The 22,529-nt window shown below is 34.4% G+C and overlaps 1 protein-coding gene across 2 annotated transcripts in view; it reads right to left on the reverse strand.

Annotated features, from left to right (window-relative positions):
* RhoGAPp190 (Rho GTPase-activating protein 190) overlaps nucleotides 1-22,529 on the reverse strand; it is a 162,059-nt gene that overhangs the window by 55,494 nt on the left and 84,036 nt on the right. For both annotated transcript variants that reach the window (XM_017638723.1, XM_017638729.1), the window contains exons 5-8: nucleotides 17,009-17,382; nucleotides 16,368-16,950; nucleotides 16,059-16,237; nucleotides 15,765-16,007 (exon numbers count right to left, since the gene is read on the reverse strand). In XM_017638723.1, the coding sequence (XP_017494212.1) occupies nucleotides 15,765-16,007; nucleotides 16,059-16,237; nucleotides 16,368-16,950; nucleotides 17,009-17,382 (1,379 nt within the window). The remainder of the gene's footprint in view (nucleotides 1-15,764; nucleotides 16,008-16,058; nucleotides 16,238-16,367; nucleotides 16,951-17,008; nucleotides 17,383-22,529) is intronic.

The following is a 22,529-nucleotide window of genomic DNA, read 5'->3' on the forward strand; positions in this document are numbered from 1 at the left end:
GATCTCCGAAATAGTGCTATAACTTCTACCGCTTAGACTTTGTTGCTTTTTCAATTTTTCCTAATAAACAATCGTGGTACAAAGCTCAATAAAAAATATTAAAAATAAAATTTTAATAAGCCACAATAACATTGACAAATTAAATTTTTTTAGTTAATGCTGTTGCAATAATTTAATGCATTAAAAGTAGTATAACAAGCATTACAAACCAACTAACTAATTTTATTTTGAAGTAAAAATTCTTTGTTTATGTTGACGGTAGAACTTTGAGGTCAAAAAAGATGGCGGAATTAAAGGCTGGTTTTCACTATGTCATATTCATATTTGTCGTCAAATAAATGAAAACACATTAGAAGTATTCTCTAAGTCTTGCAAAACCCTCGCACAGTGCACAGATTGTACGTCAGGACCGACTTTCCTATGGGAAAGCTTTGCAAATCGTGCAACCCGTAAATCGTGCAAGGTCTTGCAAGACTTTGAGAATAGGCCCTTGTAAAATCGAACTAAAAACGGTTTATTGATTGATTTAGATCAGAATATGTCTTCAGCGCACATGTGCTGCTAAATTGACGGTCCGTTGGACTTTCCGTTTTTGGCCCATAATATAATCGATAAAGGTATAAGAAAAGCATATAAATCTGTGTCCAAATATGTTGCCAAAAACATTCAACATAAGCACACCGAGTTGCAGGCACATTGCTTTTATTTTCATAAAAAAATTTAACAATCACCCCTATTATGCCTTTTTTACGATAGACGATAAACGCCTGCAAGCGTATCATATAAAATGAGTTATCGTATTATGGTTTCCACATGCCCGATAGATGTACTATTGTGAGCAGGGTTCGGATTTGCCTCATTTTAGTTCCTCGCTCGCTCGTTACTTTGCTCTGAGCTTGCGCAACTCACGAGCAACAGGTGAGGCTGTTTGCAAACGAGCACTCGTTAAGTACGAACGCACGCGCTGAGCAGCCAGCGAGCGAGTAAGCAAACGAGGGCAGCGCAAGAGTAGAGCGGCAAGCAAACGAGGACCTCATTAAACGAGCAAGTCTTGTGTATATATATATATATCCATAGGGTTCTCGGAAACGGCTGTAACGATTTTTATAAAATTTTGTACAGATAATGTTTTGGATTTTAAGGTTATCTCAATAGGCTTTATCTCCGAGAAACCTCGTATAAGGTTGCCACCTATTTGAAATAAGTTACAAGTTAATTAAAACATCATAACATGGGCATCAAATGGAAAGTAGTTTAAAGATCCCTGATTCAAAAATATTTTTAATTGGGTTGCCACCTATTTTGTATCGCATATTTATTAAATTTTTTGTTTAGAAAAAAAGGTAAAATATGGCTACCAAGAGAAGGTTCTTAAACAATGTTTTCCCTATATACAAAATGGTATCCCTTAGGATAGTAGTGTGAGGTTGCCACTTATTTTCGATTCTACACAATTTATATAAAACATCGAAATATGTATATCAAAAGAAAGGTATTGTTGAGGACTTTGGTCAGAAAATATTTTCGATCAGGATTGAGACGCTTCTATGTAATACAAATTTTTATTTTGTTAATTTCAATCAGCATTTTTTTTATGTATACACATTACATATACGCTCAAGATATGTGCTATTTACTCCAGCGTATTTCGGAATAGGATTGCCACCTAAACTTTTGAGTAAGAAATTTACTTAATAGATATCGATATCAAATTTTTTTTCAAAAATATTTTTTAATGCTATCCAAATGACCAGTATTTGATATCCAAACCTTGAAAACTTTAAAAAGTATATGCACTCCGGGCAAAGCTCGGTCAACCTGGTACTGCATTTATTTATGTATACATATATTCTCATGCACAGAAGAACAGATGCGTGCTATTTTGACCAGTTTTATCTATTAGGTAGGTACATATGTGCATACATATCCATGTATGTATAATTTTCTTAATGCTCAATAATTTCTTACTAAATTTAAATTTATTATACATGAAAGAAAGACCATACAGGTCCAAGCAAGTTTCATACTAAAAAAATTTAAAATTTCAACAAAGTTTTATGAAAATTTTAAACTTTTTAATCAGATTTATAGAGCATGCTTGGTGTTTTTATAGCACACTAAATTTGGTATAATTATAACAATGCCTTCTACAATGAAGCTTGGCAGAGAATGCTTTGGCCACTAAATTAACATATTAACGAGAGATAAATTAATATTTCGTATCAATAATTGCATGAAAAATCATATTTATTGCCCTCATTTGATTAAAAGGAAAAAACATTTCACATAATTTTATTTATCTTTCTGCTTTGTGTTGGCCTTAGCGTTGCCAAATTTTGGCTATGTGGACGGCTGTATTGAAATTCAACGCCAAAGTTGTATGTGAACCGGCCTCTATTCTTTGTTTACGCACATTTTCCCATGTCTACATATACATACATACATATGTCCTTGAACAACAGGACACAAATAAATTTATGCACAAATGATTATGTACATTTCTTTCAGGCATACAGCATAACTGCTACAAGTAGCAAACTATTTTGGGGGTGTTAAAAAGTGCTTAGTTGTTGTTTGTTTCTGCAGCAGATGGCAACGTTGATCCGGATTAACGGCGCAATTGATCTGATCAAAATTGTGCCTTGGCAGACGGCAGTAATGCGGATTTACGAGCCGCGAGGTCATAGGTTCGAATCCCACGGCTAGTATAATATTCAGTAATTTTTTTTCATTCATTCAATTATAAATTTTATATTTTTTTAAAGTTGTTTTTAGTTAGTTGTCTTTGAATTTTTTAGTAAAATTAAACTATCAAAATGTAAATTAACTAATAATAAAATAAAAATTGCGAATTAAAGTAAAACAAACGAAAATAAAATAAAGTAAAATTAAATATATTAATCAAATAAAATTTAAAAAAATTTACGTAACAATAAATTTTTTATTTTTTTGCAATCGCTCCAACCGAGGATCGAATCTGGGACCTGTAGGCTTGTAGTACGCAGCCCCCACCACTCGGCTATTGCGGATAAATTAGTTCGCTGCTTTGTTTGCGTATTTGTTTGCTCAGAGAGCGTAGAACACGAAGAAAATTCAAAACTAGCATTGACATCCACCTTGTTGTCGGTAATGCAGTCACCGTATTAATTCAAATAAGTTCTTATTTAATTTCAATTGGCTATCTGAAATAGTATGGTGAGTGCATTACCGATGAAAAGGTATATGTCCATGCTAGTTTTGCTCTTTCTCTGTACTCTACGCTCTCTGAGTTTCGGTTAGTGTTGTCATCGAATATTCCCTTGATCCGCGTTAAGTTTGGAAACTAACTCTAGGACTTAATCCGGACCAACTGCAGTTAATTCCCGAGATAATACCGAATTAACGATTTCATCCGGATTAACGCTGCCGTCTGTTTATGCTTTTACCTAGCCGAGCCGAGTATGCAGACAGCTACTCGCCTCGGCACTGCGAGCGAGGCAACACACAGCAGCCTCGCTCGTCTAATAGGAGCGCGAGCAAACAAGCGGCGCTCGCTCGTTTGCCTAGCAAGCCAAACTTCTCGTGCCTCGCCTCATTGCTGCTACGAGTACGAGCTGCGAGCGACTAGTTGCCTGCGAGGCATTGAGTAGGAGTTTGCTCGCTCGCTCGCTCGAACTCAGAGTTTTTGCCTACCCTGATTGTGAATGACAGTGGTATTTGTTTACTATTTGTTGTGAATTTAAATGAAACAGCAGCTCTCTTGTCTAACTAAAATATTTTCAAAGCAAATATTTTGTACTTAAAAGTCGCGAAAATTTCCACAAGGCAATAAGAAGTTAAGAGAAAACATGTTTCCCTCAACCTCAATTGCGTTTTATATAAATTCAAATGAATAAATTGACGAAACTCGCATACAGTAAGAGATGCTTCCAATCGTCTGGCGCCCTTAGGCCGCGTTTAGAAAAAATAACCGTCATTTGTCCAACTCTGGCTGCGCTGACCATAGTAATTTTGCGCGGACCCACATCGAAATTTACAAAAAAGTGCAAACCGAATTTATCAATAAACTAGTGCTCGGAAATTTAAGTCTTTGTTTTAAGTTAAATTAATCCTTTGAATACATGTGCATTTTAAAGTTTTTAGATTCGGGTCACGTGTTTGGACACAACAATTCCAAATCATTGTACAAATAACTAAACCTTACAAGTGTATGAAATTGAACAGCTGATACTATAGCTACGGTGACCATCCGTCCTGTATTATACGGGACGGTCCTCTTTTTTGACCCATTGTCCTGGTAATTTATTTATGTTATACGGGCAGCCAAATGTTCTGTATTTGTTTAAATGTCCTGTATTTGCCCCGTATTCGGTGTTCGGTATTTCAAAGCCTTAACGGCTCATTAAAATGGCATGCCTATAAACCAGTTTTAAGTGATGTTGGTATCAGCGTTGCCGTTTTGATACAATTGATACTTTTTTTCTCTAAATTTTAAGATTTGATACTTTGATACTGCCCCATTTTGATACTTTTGGTTGGCAGAAAGGAATTTTTGAAAACTATGAATAATATTACTACATAGTTTAAAGACAAACATTTTTTCCTTGCTATTTAAAGCCTTAAAATTTTATATGTAGATATTTATAAGTTTGATTTGGTAACTTTTATAAGGGCAATACAACCCGGAATTTATTTGCACACGCCGCTGTTATAGGGCCCCTAAACCACACAAAAACATTGCGTAATATCAGGCTTGCGTCGGTCGTTTGTGTGGTGTATGGGGTTTGTACCAAATTGCACAGTTATTGCGCTAAAATCAAAATCATTTTGATATTTTGCTCATGCTTGTGTTATTGTAAAATAAGTTGTGTTTGATTTTGGTGTCCAGATCGTGCTGTAAAATATTCATAAGAGCGTAGAAAAAGAATTAAAAAAAATTTTTATATTCTTTTTTTGCTTTTTAAAGCTGAAGCTATCAAAATATACATTCATACTTTTTTCACATACATATTTACTTGAGCAACGTTTCTCCAAAATAAGGTTCGCGCTATTTTACTGTGTAGTAATTTCCACAATCTTGACTTGTACAAGTCTCGGGCTGCGCAATGATTTTGCGTGGTTTAGGGGTCTTATAAGTTTGTTTTTCGTTATGCAAATAAGCATACAGATTCTCTGTTTTTGTTAAAGCAAGTAATATTATTTTTTTTTATAACTATGAATTTAATTATACAATTTTGTTTATTATTTGTTTTTCAAATAAAAGTTTAAAAAACAACAGGTGTGTTTGCTTTTGATACTTTTTCTGCTTGGCAAGTGATACTTTTCTTTCAAGCTCGCGCAACGCTGGTTGGTATATGATTGAAATTTTCTCCATAAACAGTTATTATTTTTTAATCTGAATGCCTGTGATTCGAATCGAGGAATACGTACAGTGACCAAATTATAAATCTTTGGTTATAAGCAATAACCGCCTAAGACGACTTAACAAAGAATTTAGTTATATATGCTATCGTATTCTGCAACTACTATCCCACGTTTATGTGAAATCCCCATCTCGCCAGCTAGGCTATTTAGTTTATATATTTAGTTTATATATTTAGTTTATATTATAGTTTAGTTATAGATGAACATAGTTTGGTTTCCCTATAAGGTTAACATTACAATCCAAATGTTTAAAACCTTTCTTCTCGAATTCAGGTTTTTCGACTTAGGCGGTTATTGCTTTTGGCCACAGAAATTAGGTCTCGATATTTTAGCAAGGTTTGGCTATTTTTCTTTAGTTTATTATTTTTTATGAGAGTAAAGCTATTTTTTCTAAAAAAAAAAAAACATATTAAACCAAATTTCCGACTTTGTGCAAAAAACCATAAACATTTCAAACTTTTTAATTAGAATCTTTAGAAAAATATTTGGTTTGCAGGCATACATCACGTAATACCATGTTCTGAACGACATCGAAAACATGTTTTCGTTGCTAAAACTGGTTTTCGCCCTAAAACTTGGGTTTTCGCCCATGTAAAATCTGTCAAACGAAAACCAGTTTTCGCTGAAAACTACTTGAAAACTTACGTTCCACTCATTCCAATCGGCGTCTTCACCAGTTTTTTCGATTATTTATCGATGTGGAAGTCATATTTTATCATCTTTAATACGCCATTTCGGATTTATTGTTAATTGTTGTAAATGAAAGGAAAATGAAGGAAAAGTGTTTTAGTTTTGTTTTTGTGTAGCAAAACTGTAATAAAAAGATATAAGAAATGTCAACGAAAACCCTAACAACCGGTGTGAACAGCCTTCAGCCCACAATCCCAAAACTCGTTTTCAAAGTGTTTTCGTTGTCGGTCAGAACATGGTATAACTTTGGCATGATATTCGTTCAAACGATGTCGTCAAAACACTGATTCTTGTATTTTTGTTGCTTACTATCGAGTCGACTATCGTAGCGTCGTCAACAGTTTGAAAATCTCTATTTTTTTTTTTGTGAAACTTCTATATTTGAAATTTTAATAAAATAAAAATTTTGAACATAAATTCAAGAATTCATATTTCCCCTGCTGTGTCAATAGCTACTGTAGCCGAATGGATGCTTTTTCATTTACCAATTTGTTGGTCTGGGGTTCAATTATAGGGAGTAGGATTTTTTCATTTTTATTTTCTTTTTATTTATGGCACATTTTATCTCTATTTCTATACTTTATTGCAATAAGGTAGCTATGCAAAGGAGGGTCGAGCGGTCTCCAAAATATTTGTGAATAAATTTTTTAAAATTTCCATATACATATAGTGCTTAAGGTAGAAGATGTGGAGGCTAAAAAATGTAAAGAGAACATAATGGACATTTTTTTTACAGTAACGGGCGCTTAGTTACAGGATGTAGCGAGATATATTGAAGATAAAATAACATTCGCTTAATTTATTAGCCAAATTTAAAACATACTCGAACGTTTACGATACTTTCGAAGAACATTTCTGTTAAAAAAGACATGCATCTTTTAATGCATCGCCTAAAAGAGGATACTAATAATAATAATAATCCCAACGGTGTTTACCCTCCATTCCCGCCCATCCGCACGAGGGGCGCAGTCCGCATGACGTACGGAACCAATATTTTCAATTTCTGCGCCGAGTCACGAAAGGCAGGAGTTTGTTAAGTGTCGAAATCTAAAACTGTTCAGCTACAGGACTAAATTCATCAGCTGATTTTATGTCTTTATGTTAATAATTCATTAATTGAGAGAGGAGAGTATCGCTTTCTTAATGCTGAAAAGCGGATCTGATATATCAAACGTGCTGGAATGAGAGTTAAAATCCTGGCATATGCAACGCAGTCGGTCGTGCAATTCAAAATTAGTTTTACATTCTTTCAGAAATAGGGGACAAAAGTGTCTTGATACACGAGAGGGAACATTTAAGTTAAAATCAGCCAGAAGAGACGGACTTGAAATTGAGCCTGCCAGTAAGTTAACCATAAAAATTATACCAAGCTATTCCCTGCGACCAGAGGTCGAAAATAACCCTTAACACTTTGAAAGTGTCCCAAAATAACCGTCACTATTTAAGGGAAAAAATAACCCACAAATCAGAACAGGTGGTTTATTTTTTGTAGATGTGTGCTCCTCTCAGTGGGAAAGGGTTATTTTGCATATAATTTCCGTTGCTGTTGGACACGGACACTTATCGCTGGAAGAAGAAAAATAAGTGTTAGAAGTGCGTAGAAACATCAAATTTGCTGTTGATAGAGAGAGAGAGAGAGAGATATAAGCAACGTCAACGTCACGGTCATGTTATTGAATTAAAATCCACTATCAATTAAGAAATTTATTTGATTTGTGATTTAGTTTGTTGACCAAATAAAAAATAAAATTTATTTGTGATTTGATTTTTCAGCCAAATAAGAAATACAAATTTTTGATTTGATTTGTAGAGCGAATCAATTTGATTTGTAATTTTTCAATTAAATAATACTTTTTTTATGCGACGCAAATAAGATACTTAAGTATCTTCCAACTTCCATTTCCACGAAAATCTTTGGGATCCTTGGGACTAATTCGAGATTTTCGAGACTTCTTCGGGGTTTTCGGAATCTTCGTGACTACTTTAAGATTTTGTCTATTTCGGGATTTTTGGACGATTTTGGGATTTTCGAGACTTCTTCAGGATTTTCGGAATCTTCGGGACTACTACGGGAATTTTGGGCTATTTCGGGATTCTCGGGACTAATTCGGGATTTTTGAGACTACTTTGAGATTTTCGGGATCCTCGGCACTAATTCGGAATTTTCGAGACTTCTTCAGGATTTTCGGAGTCTTCGGGACTACTTCTGGATTTTTGGGCTATTTCGGGATTCTCAGGACTAATTCGGAATTTTCGAGACTACTTTGAGATTTTCGGGATCCTCGGCACTAATTCGGAATTTTCGAGACTTCTTCAGAATTTTCGGAATCTTCGGGATTTTTGGGCTATTTCGGGATTCTCGGGACTAATTTGGAATTTTCGAGACTACTTTGATATTTTCGGGATCCTCGGCACTAATTTGGAATTTTCGAGACTTCTTCAGGATTTTCGGAATCTTCGGGACTAGTTCGGGATTTTTGGGCTATTTCAAGATTCTCGGGACTAATTCGGGATTTTCGAGAGTACATACTTTGAGATTTTCAGGATCCTCGGCACTAATTCGGAATTTTCGAGACTCCTTCAGGATTTTCGGAATCTTCGGGACTACTTCGGGATTTTTGGGCTATTTCGGGATTCTCGGGACTAATTCGGGATTTTTGGGATAAGTAGTAGTCCCGAAAATCCCGAATTAGTCCCCATGTTGTACGAGGCCAACCTGTACAATATATTTCTGTTACTATTATGTATTTTAAATTTAAACATCATGTTTCATATCAAAGTGGATAAAACCATTTTTTGCAGGGATTGGTAAATTTATATTGGCGCATATTCATAGTCATATTTAGTACTCAACTAAGTCGAAACTATTCTAAGTCACAACTAAAGCTATTCATAGTCGCCTTAGTTTCGACTTTTTTTGGCTAAGTACCAACTTAAAATTTAGTTTCGGCTGTAGCTGCAACTAAGTCGTAACTAGGAAGAATTATTTTATTAAATTAAGGGAAAACAGACGAAATATGTAAAAATTAAGTTGGTAGAGGGTGATTTTGATAATATTGAATAATCTCCAATTAAAATTTACAAAGATCGATCCATTTTAATCGGAAGATGAAATTAAATGCGTATTACAATTCGAATAAAGCTACATCACAATTTTATAATTGGAATAATTTAGATAAATTCTCAAATAATAAGTCAGTTTCACGCTAGTTCTTTTAAAGTAAATTTGTGCATAACATTTAGATATCTACTATTTGTATGTTTCACAGCATGCTTTCGATAAACATCGACTTCACACCACTGCGGTTGTTCTGGCTATTTCACACAATTAACAAGAAAATGATACCTTATTCTTTTGCATAATCATGCAATGAAAATAAAAATTACATAAACAGATGATCAAACTTGACATTATTGATTAAAAATGTAATTTTACCAAAATATCGTAAATAAAAGTCGATACATTTTCACACTCGTTTTGCTATATCGTAAACTAAGTCGAAACTACTTAGTAGAAGTCTGCGACTATGAATAGAGGTAAATTTTAAGCTGGTACTTAAATTTAAGTTGCAACTTTGTTAGTTTCGACTTAGTTGCTGGACTATGAATACGCGCCATTGTTATTAATGCTGTTATATTTGTTTAAATAGTTTTAAACCATCATATAATATTAATTTCCCGATAACAAAATCGATAAAATTATCGATAACAAAATCGATTAAAATATCGGTAACAAAATCGATTAAAATATCGAAAATAAAATCGATACCCAAATCGATACTCAGATCGATAACAAAATCGATAAAAATATCGATAACAAAATCGAAACCCAAATCGATAACAAACTCAATAACAAAATCGATACCCAAATCGATAACAAAATCGATAAAATTATCGAGAACAAAATCGATTAAAATATCGATAACAAAATCGATTAAAATGTCGATAACAAAATCGATTAAAATATCGATAATAAAATCTATGCCCAAATCGATACTCAGATCGATAACAAAATCGATAACAACATCGATACCCAAATCGATAACAAACTCGATAACAATATTGATAACAAAATCGATAAAATTATCGATACCCAAATCGATAGCAAACTCGATAAAAATATCGATAACAAAATCTATAAAAATATATAATAATCGATATTCCCGAGAATACCGAAAATCCCGAAAAAGTTCCCAGGTTGAGTTTGTGACTCTATCTATATCATTTTCTTTATAATTACCTTTATTTTAATCTTTCTTTCTTTATCTTCATCTTTACTCATCCTCATCTTTTTCTTAATATTTATCTTTATCATCTTTATGTTTATCATTTTCTACATTTACATATTCCCCTTCACCTTTAGTATTAATAAAATGGTTAAATTTACCTTGATCTTAATTTTTGCATTTATCTTTACGCATCTTTGTTTTTGTTTTTATTTTTACCTTTGCCTTTATCCTTTTCTTTATCAATATAATAAAATATCTTACTTTCGGTGTATCATATTATGAATGTGCACGCTCTCTTCTTTGTCATAAATGTTCGCACATGTATGTATGTGTACGTATTGTCATGTAAAGAAATGCCTAACGCTTTGCTTCCACTCATGTACGTCACTTATATTTTTCAGTCTTTCAATAACCCACAAATTAAGAAACTTAAAAATAAAGGTCCCTGCCAAAGTGTCTTTGCCTAAGGGAAATTTAAGCAGTTGCTAAATAACCCACAACGAAAACACAAAAAGATCGCACAGAGTGATTTGCCACGGTGAGAAACACTCTTTGCTTGAGAGATGAGTGTTTGCGTCAGTGGTAAACACCATACGAGACACTTGGTGACGGTTATTTTCGATCTCTGCCTGCGACTGACAAGTGTAGGAAGGTTAATAAGTTTTAAGCAACTCGTATAAGGTGGAACATTATATTGAGAATCCCATCGGAAATTTCTTAAAGCAAAAAGTATTAATTGTTTTTGAATTGATTCTATCTTGTCTGAGTAAATTTGATACATTGGATTCCAAACCACCGACGCGTATTCCATAATCGGTCTAACTAATGTTGTAAACAGGGTTTTAGTGATATAAGGGTCACTAAGTTCTTTTGACCATCGTTTCACAAATGCAAGTACATCTTTAGCCTCGTTTACTGTCACATTAATGTGAAGGTTAAAATTAAGTTTAGGATCCATTGCGATATATGTATATTAACACTGACGGAATTTAAGTTGAGGCAAGGCAAAACATTGTTTGAACAAATTGGCTGAAATGTCTGTCAAAAACAATAAAAAAAATGTTTTTGCATACGGTTTTTACATGGAAGGATAAAGAATTAAAGCTATCTCCTCCATTCCAGACTTAAAAAAACTATTAAAAAATAATAAAATATGTAAATACATATGTATGTACCTGTTTTTTCTTTTAAACGATACTTAATTCACTATCGTACAAGAACGCACGTTTATTTAATACTACGATCAAAAAGTTTTTGGTTTTCACAAACCAAGACAATCGAAAACACGATATCGTCAGACGATTATCGGCATACGTGATTCATGGCCAGTTTTGTATCTCATTAAAATTGAGCATAATAAAGTGCGAGTGGAAAGTGCTGCTCCTTTGCTTCTCTTTTAAAAAAAAATTCGAACATACCAAAAATTAACGGTAAGTACTAGCAACTTCAAAATTGCACTGTAATATATTAAAATTTCACGAATTTTTTAAAGAAACTTTGCGGGGTAAAAATCTCGTGAAAAATATCCTACACATTTGTGATGTTACTATAAGGATGCTGTTTCAGGGCTTATACATGTAGGAAGAAGCCTTTAAGATCTGTAAGTTTTTGTGAACTAAATTTGCAAAAATAATTTTTTTTTTCCCCGTATTCGGCTCCCATAAATATGGTCACCGTAACTATAGCTATCGTATGGCAATACCCAAATTGAACGATTTACGATAAAAGGTAGCTATCGGATTTCATACGCTAGAATTTAGTTCGTAATACGGCACAACAGAATGCAAGCATTTATCGTGTATCGTATTTATTCATAATAGCGGGAAATGTTTACAAGAAATTTTCCACAAATAAACATAGTAGAATGAAGCTAAAAATTATTCGAAGTCCTTTCAAAAGAGGTTATTTATATTTCACTAGAAAAAAACTTAATGGTTTTTTATAATGCAAACACGCACAATTATTAAAAAATTTATTGTATTAAAATTTCTTGTTAGCACTAGTTTCGATAATTTGATGAAAACAAATTTCATAAGGATTACATTTTTCAGAATGAAGAAAATTATTTACGTCTCACGTTTTATCTTAATAGAATTGTTACACGTACAGCCGATTTCACGAAATTAAACGCAAATATCTCCGAATTTGATTTTCTAACATCTGGCAACCCTTTTCAAAAAACTAAACCACGTAAAAGCAAAGATCTTTAATTTGACACGTGATTGGTGAAAATCGAACGAACGATACAGATTTGATGACATTAACAATAGTGGCGTTAAATATTTAACGCGTTAAATCTCCGAACTCAATTAAGAAGTTTACTTTCAATAAATCCCATATAATTATTAAGAGAAGACGTAAATCATTTCCGTCTTGAAATAAACGTCCGAGAGACGAACAAAATTAAAGGTCCCTTATAATTATTATGAGAAGACGTCTTGAAATAAACGACCCTCGGAACTAAAGAAAATAAAAGTCCCAGATAACTATTAGGATAGACTAAAAAGTTTATAGTCTACCTATTTTCGTCTCAGGAGACGAAAACAACTTTTCCATTGTTCAGCAGTAATTATACAGCAACATTTAATTTTATTTCTTACTATCAGAGCACCCGACGTCGTTCGGGGTAAACAAATCAAAATATAAAACAGTAATACAAATATTCAGTTCAGCATTAATTAGAGGAGAAAAAATATTTTCTTTCTGTTTAAATTAACGCATGCTTATGGTATGGCTTAGCTTTATCGTACTTCAACTAATATGTATTGATCATCACTTTCTGTACTAAAAATCTTGTTCCATTATGAATATTAGCTGGATTAAGGTAACGATAGATTCTTTAAATTAAAATTAGTCTACTATGGTACATTCCGTTTAGCTTCCTATTCGCTTAACTGTTTTAGTATAGCTGCTTATTTCAGAAGTTGTTTTATTCATTATACATGAACATGTTTCGTTTATATATACCTTACTATAAACACCTACCATAGATATGTCTCCATACCAAATTTCAAGGTGGGGCTTATGATTCCGAAGTTAAAGCTGATAAAAAAATTCCACACCTATGGGATGTGCCACGCCCCCTTTTACACACTCATTTATTTACAGCCAACTATAAGCACCTACCATAGCTAAGCATACATGCCAAATTCAAAGTTTATGTGACTTATGCTTTCGAATTTATAGCTGATAAAAAATTCCACTTCTACGGGATGTGGCGGGCCATGCCTCCTTTTACAAACTCCTTCATTTATACTGTACTATAAACTCCTACCGTAGATATGTCTGTATACCAAATTTCAAATTCATGTGGCTTATGGTTTCGAAGTTATAGCTGATAAAATATTCCACGCCTACGGGATGTGCCACGCTCCCTTTTATAAACTCATTCATATACAGCTTACTATAAGCACCTACCATAAATATGCCTGCATAGCAAATTTCAAGTTCATGTGACATATGGTTCCGAAGTTACAGCTGATAAAAAATTACACGCCGATGGGAGGTGCCACGCCCCCTTGTCGAATCCCAATTTTTTTTCTCCCTATTATAGGTCCAGGTGTCATGGCAATACTCAAAAAAAAAATACAAAATTTCGTTCGATTCTGTCCGTCCGTTTAGGCTGCAACCTGGCAAATACATACATACATACATACTTCCACAAATATATAGTAGATATCTATCCTTCTCTTAGCGTAAGATAATTTTTGGGGATATCTCGGTCAAAGGGCCACCTATCGTGTAAGTTTTAAGTCCAAATATTTCTTTCAATTGGCTAAATTGTATTCTAAATATGAGGCAGATCGGCAAGAAAATGCAGTTTTTAGGAATATTCCGACCCTAGCGCCACCTAGCGAGTGCATTTTTGGTCAGAATATTTCTTTTCTTGGTACTGATATATGTTCCAAATATGTATGAACGAAATCGGTCCAGCCATTTGGTAGTTTAGTGACATTCAATATATGTGACCTGGTCTACGAAAAGGGAGCTTACGTGCGAAAAAAGTTTTCTGTGAAAAAGCTGTTAAAAGTGAAAATCATCTCATCTTCCATCCGAATCAACCAAAAAGTGAAAATTGATTTTTTTGACACCTAAGCCCCCTTTCCGTAGACCAGGTCACATATGGAAAACTCTATGAAATTGTGAAATCGTGACGTCCCAGCTATCTTTATTTTTTGGCAACACCAACAAAAAGTTTTGATTTTTTTTTTATCGAAAAACATACAGAAGGTCCAAAAAAGTACTTTTTACAGAATTGAAATAGGTTCAGCCGTTTAGTCAGGCATCGCCGTCATACGAAAAACATTTCATTTTTATATATATAGATTATTGTTTTGGTCTCTGGTTAAAACTTTTTTAAAAGTACATTGCTCACTTCTTTCAGGCGAAATAAAAGAAAAACTTTAAAACCTATAAGTTCATGTTAATGGTCAAGGTAATTTTTCTATCTGCATCTCATAAGCTTTAAAATACTGTTATATTTATTTCGCTACCTCTTCTCGTTTTAGAAATACACACATATGTATTTGATTTTGGTCTCCTTGTTTTCAAAAATAAAGCACTACACGTCATAGCTGAAGACGGTATGCGAGAGCGTGGAAGAATCTTTTACAGAATTAACCAATTTTAGTTTACCTGAAACCTGTGGCCGCCAGTTGTAGAAGCAGCGGAATGAGGCGGTATTAAAAAGGTATGGTTTTTAGGTTAATATTATAGAGTTTGGTATTAGCTATTCGCTCTTTCATAGTAAAAAATCAAATCATATATAAAATTGCAATCATACCTCCCAAATGATGTCGCAAGCTTTACAGACAGGGGAAAAGAGAGGATAGGGTTCGAATAACGGTCGGTTTTTGGTTTCTTTTTGGTGGTATTCTAATGAACGATCGTAATGCAAAAACATTTTCTTCTGTAATTTGTGTATTAGCGGTATTATAAACCTTTAAAGTTTGTCTCGTACGATACTTCTCACTTAGGATGACCCGAATTGTATACTAAAATTTTCAGAATGAATCCTGTCCTACTGTTCATCTCTCTGTTCGGTCATAAAAGCTTAAAAAGACGGCAGCGTTGATCCGGATTAACTCGGACTTAATCCGGATCAACTGCAGTTAATCCCCGAGTTGATCTGGATCAACGCTGCCGTCTGTTCATGCTTTAAGATAACTCATGAAAAAATTGAGATATCAGGGCTCGAATCGTCACATGATATCGTATTACTCGTCACATTTTTCGGATTATGACTTACGTGAACGTACTCATTAGCCCATGCACCTTATACGACTGACGTATCACGTACATCCGTGAACGGATGTTACGATTCCAGCACAGGGCAGGCTGATATTTAAAATTAGTAAAATCGGACAATAACTCCGCCTCATTTAAAAATGCATAGTCTAGAGTGTCCAGACCCTTAAGGGGAAAGTGCAAATAAATGCTTACCATTGAGCGAATTCAAAGATCGCGTTGGAAGCATTTCATAATTCTCACTTCCAGATCCATCCGTACCCATGGTGCTAGACAACATATAACTTTCATGCCGAGGCGGTGGTCTAGGCAGTTGATTTACTGAATTTTCTAAAGTGCCTTCTCCGGAGTCCAAAGTTATTGACTCTTCCACGTGTAGATTCTCAACTTCGTACTTATTTTCCCAGACATTTTTCAAAAATGGAGTGTAGAAAGCGACTAAAGTAGAAAACATTACATTAAATAACTAGAAGCATCTCATAAACTTACACTTGACATATTGATCTGCAGAAAATGTCATGAAATTGCCTTTGCATCTGTCAGCCAAAGAATTTCCTTCTGTTATTAGAAATTGACAAATTTCACTGCTAAAAAAAGCATTTGCGCCTCCACTTTCAGTTATTGCGATTATTTGTAATGGAATGTTGGAATTTTGTGCGGCTAAAACACTGAAAAGTATACGCATATGTGAGTGGTAGGCGATAAGAAACTTAATTGAAACTACTCCAACTCTAAGGAAGTAGATATGCTGCAGAATATATTTAAATGCTCGTTAAATGAATCTGTATGTACAATTACCTTAAATTAGCAAACGAAGATCTACGTTTTCCAGAATAAAAATAGATATACCCATGAATCAGTTCTTCGCGATATTGATTAATACCATGGTAAGACGATAGGATAAATTCAATCCGCTTCTTTGAGTCTCCTATGAACACGTCAATCAAAATTGAGTGTTCTGACGATTTGCAATTTGTTGATTCAGCTATTAATGGGTTCACAATGTTTTCAATATCGTATTGGTCGCCACAAAACATACAAACAAGTATACGTAGATCAATGTGATTTGTGGAATATGAATCTAAATTTTTCATTTCTGAAAGTCTCAAAGAAAGTATAACAATATTAAGAATATCGTAAACATATTTTTGTTGATTTTGTTGATGGTCAATAAAATCGCAATGCAGCATTTCAGACAATCGTAATCCTTCATTACGCAGGTACTCAACTTCATTTTCTTTTAAATCTTGAGGTTGATACACTAAAACGATGGGTAAATTTTCAAACTTGTCCTCTAATTCCAAATTGCATAATAATGTGCGTTCTAGGTTATCCTTAAGTGTTTCAAATGATTGTTGATTTGAGTAAACACAAATTAAACCTATAGAATACATTTACATGATTAACAAAAGACATAGAATTATCATTTACGAACGTACCACTCGAATGGACGTCAATTGACTTAAATGCTTCCATATCTCCATTAGCAATGCGATAATTTAGGTAATAAGTTTGATTCTCATACACGTATTCCCCTTTAGATCCAGTGCACATCCGAATATCATTGAGCAAATCACTAGCCAGGTGCTCGGACCCGACAATAAGTAAATTCAAAGTTCTGTCGGAGCTCGAACACTTCCAGTTGCTGGAACCTTTTTTATTTGGGGACTTGTCTACTAAGCATTCGTCTACTAAACTGTCAATGCAATTGTGGAAGAATGGGCAATGTTCGCGTATGGGACAGTGTATAAAGCCTAAATGCTGAAACAGGATCACTCTTCTCTCCTGGTCTAGCCTATCCAATATCTTGTATCTAAAAAAAGGAATTACTTTTATTCATATTTACATACATCTACGAATAATAACTAATAGTGTTTACGTTTCTACCAAAAACATTCGCCTTTTGATTGCTCCTTTCTCTTGCGTGTTCGATTCTAAAATAAAGACAAACGGTAAGAAAATTCTGGGTTCGTTACTTAAAATGTCACACTCTTGTAAAGCAAAAGATGCACATTCTCTGCCGCTTTAAGCTTTGCCAGGAGAAATGGTTGTCCTGAAAATCAGATGGTTGCGCAAAACGACAATATTATGAAATGAGTTAGCTGGAAAAGGGGCAACAAGGTAAAAAAAATGCCCTTTTACAGGGTTGAGTGTAACACCAAACACATTTTTCACCGTAGAAAGGCAACATTTTTTGGAAGAAACGAAATCACAATAAGTAAAAATTACAATAAATATTTATCTCGTAACCAATGTTATAAGGACCGCCTTTCTCTTTATTCACTTTGCACTTTCAATAAGTTTTCTAGTTATATTTAGATGGATTAAATGAAAGCGAAAAACAAAATGAAAGAAATTTGCTGGTAAATTCTTATTAAAACTCTATCCAGAATTACAGCGTACGACGGTAAAGCGGTCGGCGGTAAGTGAACAGCGTTTAGTTGCCGCAGTGGAATCCGTCCTAGTAAACACAATTGCGGCAGACCATGGCGCAATAAACAGGTGAAGTAATAAACAGCTTTATCGCTTTATTTTCTGACATTTGTCTGCCTTATAGTCAAATTTTAAAGGCAATTTTTCAAATTAGGCAGTGTCAAAATCGCTCTAATTACTTCACGTGGTATAATTCCGCTATGGCGGCAGACGACGGCTTCCGCAAGCTGTCTTTTTTACTTGGTAATTATCATTAAAGTGACATTTTTTTCCGTACGTGCGCAAACGTAGATTTGCTGGAAATAAAAATGGATGCCAACAATTGAAAACTTCTGAAAATAATAAAAATTATAAAAATCCACACACAATCAACAGTGTGCCGCCACGGGGCGGTAAAAATAGAAATATATTTAAATCAACCGAAAAACGTTGGCGGTGAAAACGCTGCCGCCGCAATTATATGACATTCCATATGTGTTGGTGAGTTTTAATTTTGACAGCGGTCAACCGCTTTACGGTCGCCCGCTGCAATTTTGGGTAGAGCTTAATATGTAAATACATACATACATATGATGTGTACTGGAGCAGCTGAAAGCAAAAAAACTGCATAATCTCGGAAGCGGTTCAAATAGCTCCAATTTTGATGACCCTTTTTGTTAATATACAGTGACTGGCACACCTTCCCAAGGTGATTTTATTTTAATCAGCCTCTTTGCGTACGTCGTAAATTAGACTAAAATCACGAGCCGGCAAGAATGGCTTTGCTTATTGTCGTGCAGAAATAAGTAGACGACGAAAACTGTCGACCCCTATCCAGTGCTGTCAAGTTTTACCATTTTAATAAACTAGTCGAATCGAATTTTTAGGCAATACAATCAGGGCTATCACAGAATCCATCGTAGGCTCAATTTTCGTGAAATCTACGAAAGTGCTATCACTGAATCCGAATGGCTACGAATGTAAATTCGAAATTCATAAAGCCTCATTGAATCCGTTCGTAAAGAAGATTCGTACAGATACTCTACGATAAGTTTAAAATCGCTGAATCATAAAAATAATGCAAAAAAGCTGCATATTGGCCCTAACAAATATTTATTATGCTCCAAATTTGTTATAGAGGCATTGCATGTCACCGCGGCCACCTCTGTGCGCGACCGTCTTATTATGGGCTTTATTTGTACATTTTTTACATTAATGTGCAACGTATAAAAAAAAAACAAAAAAAAAAAAGTAAACATTTTTCTTTTTGATTTTTTTTTTTGATTATAGCATTTTTAAAATCTTTTATTTTTACATAAAAACATTGTCCATAATGTCAACTTTAAGTACCCAAATGGGCGTAATGGGCTACTTATGCGTATGGACTCTAGATCGTCAAACGCTCGAGCAATATGATAAATAGACATTGAAATTTTATGAAATTGTATATTTTTGAAGGAGGAAAGGTGTTTAAAAAATAAAAACAATATGAATAAATGATATTAACTTTACTAAATGAAACCGAAACATCAACAATACTCAATGCAAAAGAATATCAGACCTCCAATGATAGCTTCAAGGTTAGTCCTTTTATTAAAACAAGAAACAGGAAAGGCGTGTAAAAAAAATAAACCTAATGAGTAATAAAATTATAGTTTAAAAAAACCAACAACACGCTTTTATTACAATAAGAACTAAAAAGAAAAACATTATTTATTGATTTAAAGATTCGTTAAATAAGGATATGAAGTTCCCTAACTTGATGTTATTTAACCTTTCAAACTAGCTTAAAATAGGGTTAAGGTAATTGGCACGTAGTCATAGTCGAAATAAAGGCCACTGAAAGGTTAGTTGCAGTTATTTTTTACAGGCATCCCATTGAAAACATAAAGTACCCCATTGGTAGAGGGCTTCGGGTGTACGAATTTGTTGTAACATCAGGAGTTGAAGACTTGCTCTAGCTGCTAGTCTCTTAAAATTTCCTGCAATCGTGCCGTAAGCAGATTTCCCATGTGAACTTGCAACAAAGTTCAATTCTGCCATTTCCTTGAAGGGATTTTCATGATTTCAGACCTTTAGTAAAGTTAATGTCATTTATTCATATTTATTTTTTACACACCTTTCCTCTTTCAAAAATATACAATTTAATAATATATTTCAATGTCTATTTATCATATTGCTCAAGCGTTTGACGATCTAGAGTCCATACGCATAAGTAGCCCATTACGCCCATTTGTGTACTTAAATCTGACGTTATAAATAAAAATAAAAAATGCTATAATTAAAAAAAATCAAAAAGAAAAATATTAACTTTTTTTTTGATTTTTATACGTTGCACATTAATGTAAAACATGTACAATTAAAGCCCATAATAAGACGGAAGAAATACATTTTTTTCATATACAGTGTTATCTGGCTGGAGTGAACACCCGATGCTACGAACACCTCGAAAGAGTGAACATGAAAATTTTTCCATTGAGTACTCTATAGAGTGAACAATTTTGAGTCTTTGTAGAGTGAACAAAAATTAAAACCAGTTCCTTCCAAGTTCAAAACTGTAACGACAATTTTAATAACAAAAGGCTAATCACGAATTGGGAAATCAGGTGTATGCTCGTATATGTTTGTCAAAAAATGCCACGTAGGTGAGCGTAAATTCCGCAGGGTTGTCACTGCCCGCTTCTTTCCAGCAGGATGCATCTCGGACTCCCGTCCGAATTTTCTTGCTGAAGCGGAGCGATGCGCGAGCTATTTTAGCCGACAGTTCATACTGCATCCTCCAGCAGACAAAGCCAAACGTGGAGTAACCAGAAGACTGCACAAACCGCCAGCACCAAGTGCGCCTCTTGTTTTCACCAGCAGCAAAGCAAGGATAGCCATCGGAAAGGTGAAAGCCTCCAAAGCCATTGGACCCGACGGAATTTGCATGCTGATGCTGAAAACTTTGGCTCCTGCTGGATGGTATCTCTCATCAAAGCAGGCATCTGGAAAATAGGGAGAGTGGTTCCACTGCTTAAACCGGGTAAGCCGTCCAACAAAGGAGAGTCTTCTCGCCCGATAACTCTCCTTTCCCCGGTAGCGACGACAGTAGAGGCCCGTCTACCCCCGCACTATACAAATCACCTGACCTCAGCGAATCATCAGCATGGGTTCCGTTAAGTGCACAGCACAACAATAGCACATGACTCCATAAAGACCCAGATAACTCGTAGCCTTAACCNTTTATGTATGACGTTTTCTTAAAATTTAAGTTCCGTGTAAATTGGCAACCCTACTTGATATCGGCAAAATATGCTGCACGTATATTCATGTCGCCTAGACCTTCAATCTCTTCAACTTTCATCCAAATCCTGAGAGGTCGCGCACAGAGGTGGCCGCGGTGACATGAAATGCCTCTATAAATAGTTTGATTAATTCCGTCTATTTGAGTAAACGTAGACGTAAAATATCAATGGCTTACATACATACATATGTACATTCATCTGCTGAATGTATTTAATAAATGAATATTTTTTTCGAAGCGAGGATATATTAGTTTAACTACAATTTATAAGGAAGGAAACCCAATCACTTTAATATCATACAAATTTAATTAAATAAAGGTGCTCGTAAACGATGAGAGTAAATACCTTGAGAGTTCCACCATACACGTACACGGATTCTCACTGGTATTTTGTTCTTATGAGTTTTTTTGGTAAGAAAAATCTCACTCGTTCTCATGTCTGTTTACACGAGGAGCTCAAACGCGGTTTGAAAGTAAAATATGTAATAATAAATGAAGTTATGCAAGAATTACACAATACAAGATTTGCAGTGACAAAAAAGTGGAAATAGAATAGCTGACTTTGCCGAATTCGCCAGGAATAAAGTAACGGTACTGTTGTTTTGTCATTCAGGTGTCGTGAAGAATGTTGAATAGACGCAAAAAATTACTTTTGGGTTTCCTGTCCCTATATGAAGATAGAAAACAAAAAGAGGAAGAAAGTGATAATTTATTTTCCGTCGGTCCATTTATATACTTATGTAAATCTTGCTATGCATTTACCATTCATCATTTTGCTATTGTTGGGAACATTTGCATTTTGTCTTGAGTTGGAAGTTGAAAAAGTAAAAACAAAATTGAATACGTTGGGTGTAAGAATTCTCAGGCTGTGTTGTTCATGAATATTAACTCATATTAAAATAATTCATATTTTTTTTTAGAAATAGGTTCAAATTTAATATAGGTTCAAATTTAAAAGGCTAAATAATGGGTACAATTCTACTTGCATTTAAATCATTATTTCACATCACATGTTCGCGTTTCCTTTTATTCTTTAGAATTTATTCTTTGCTCCCTCATTCCCTCACTTTTATGACATCACAACCGGTTGCTCACAGCTTGATTTGCGCAATCTTGTTTTCTATCACTCTTGCGTTATTGGGCATCTTACACTGTATACGGCTGAGAATAAAAATTCGCAACGCATAGCATATGAGAGCTGAGAATTTGAGTGAGAGTGTAAGAAAACTCTCAAACACCCTTGTTACACGGGTAAGAATATTCCA

The sequence above is a fragment of the Rhagoletis zephyria genome, unplaced genomic scaffold, assembly GCF_001687245.7.
Source record: "Rhagoletis zephyria isolate East Lansing unplaced genomic scaffold, Rhagoletis_zephyria_1.1 Rzeph_scaffold_00146, whole genome shotgun sequence".
In the NCBI taxonomy this organism is placed as follows: Eukaryota; Metazoa; Arthropoda; class Insecta; order Diptera; family Tephritidae; genus Rhagoletis; species Rhagoletis zephyria.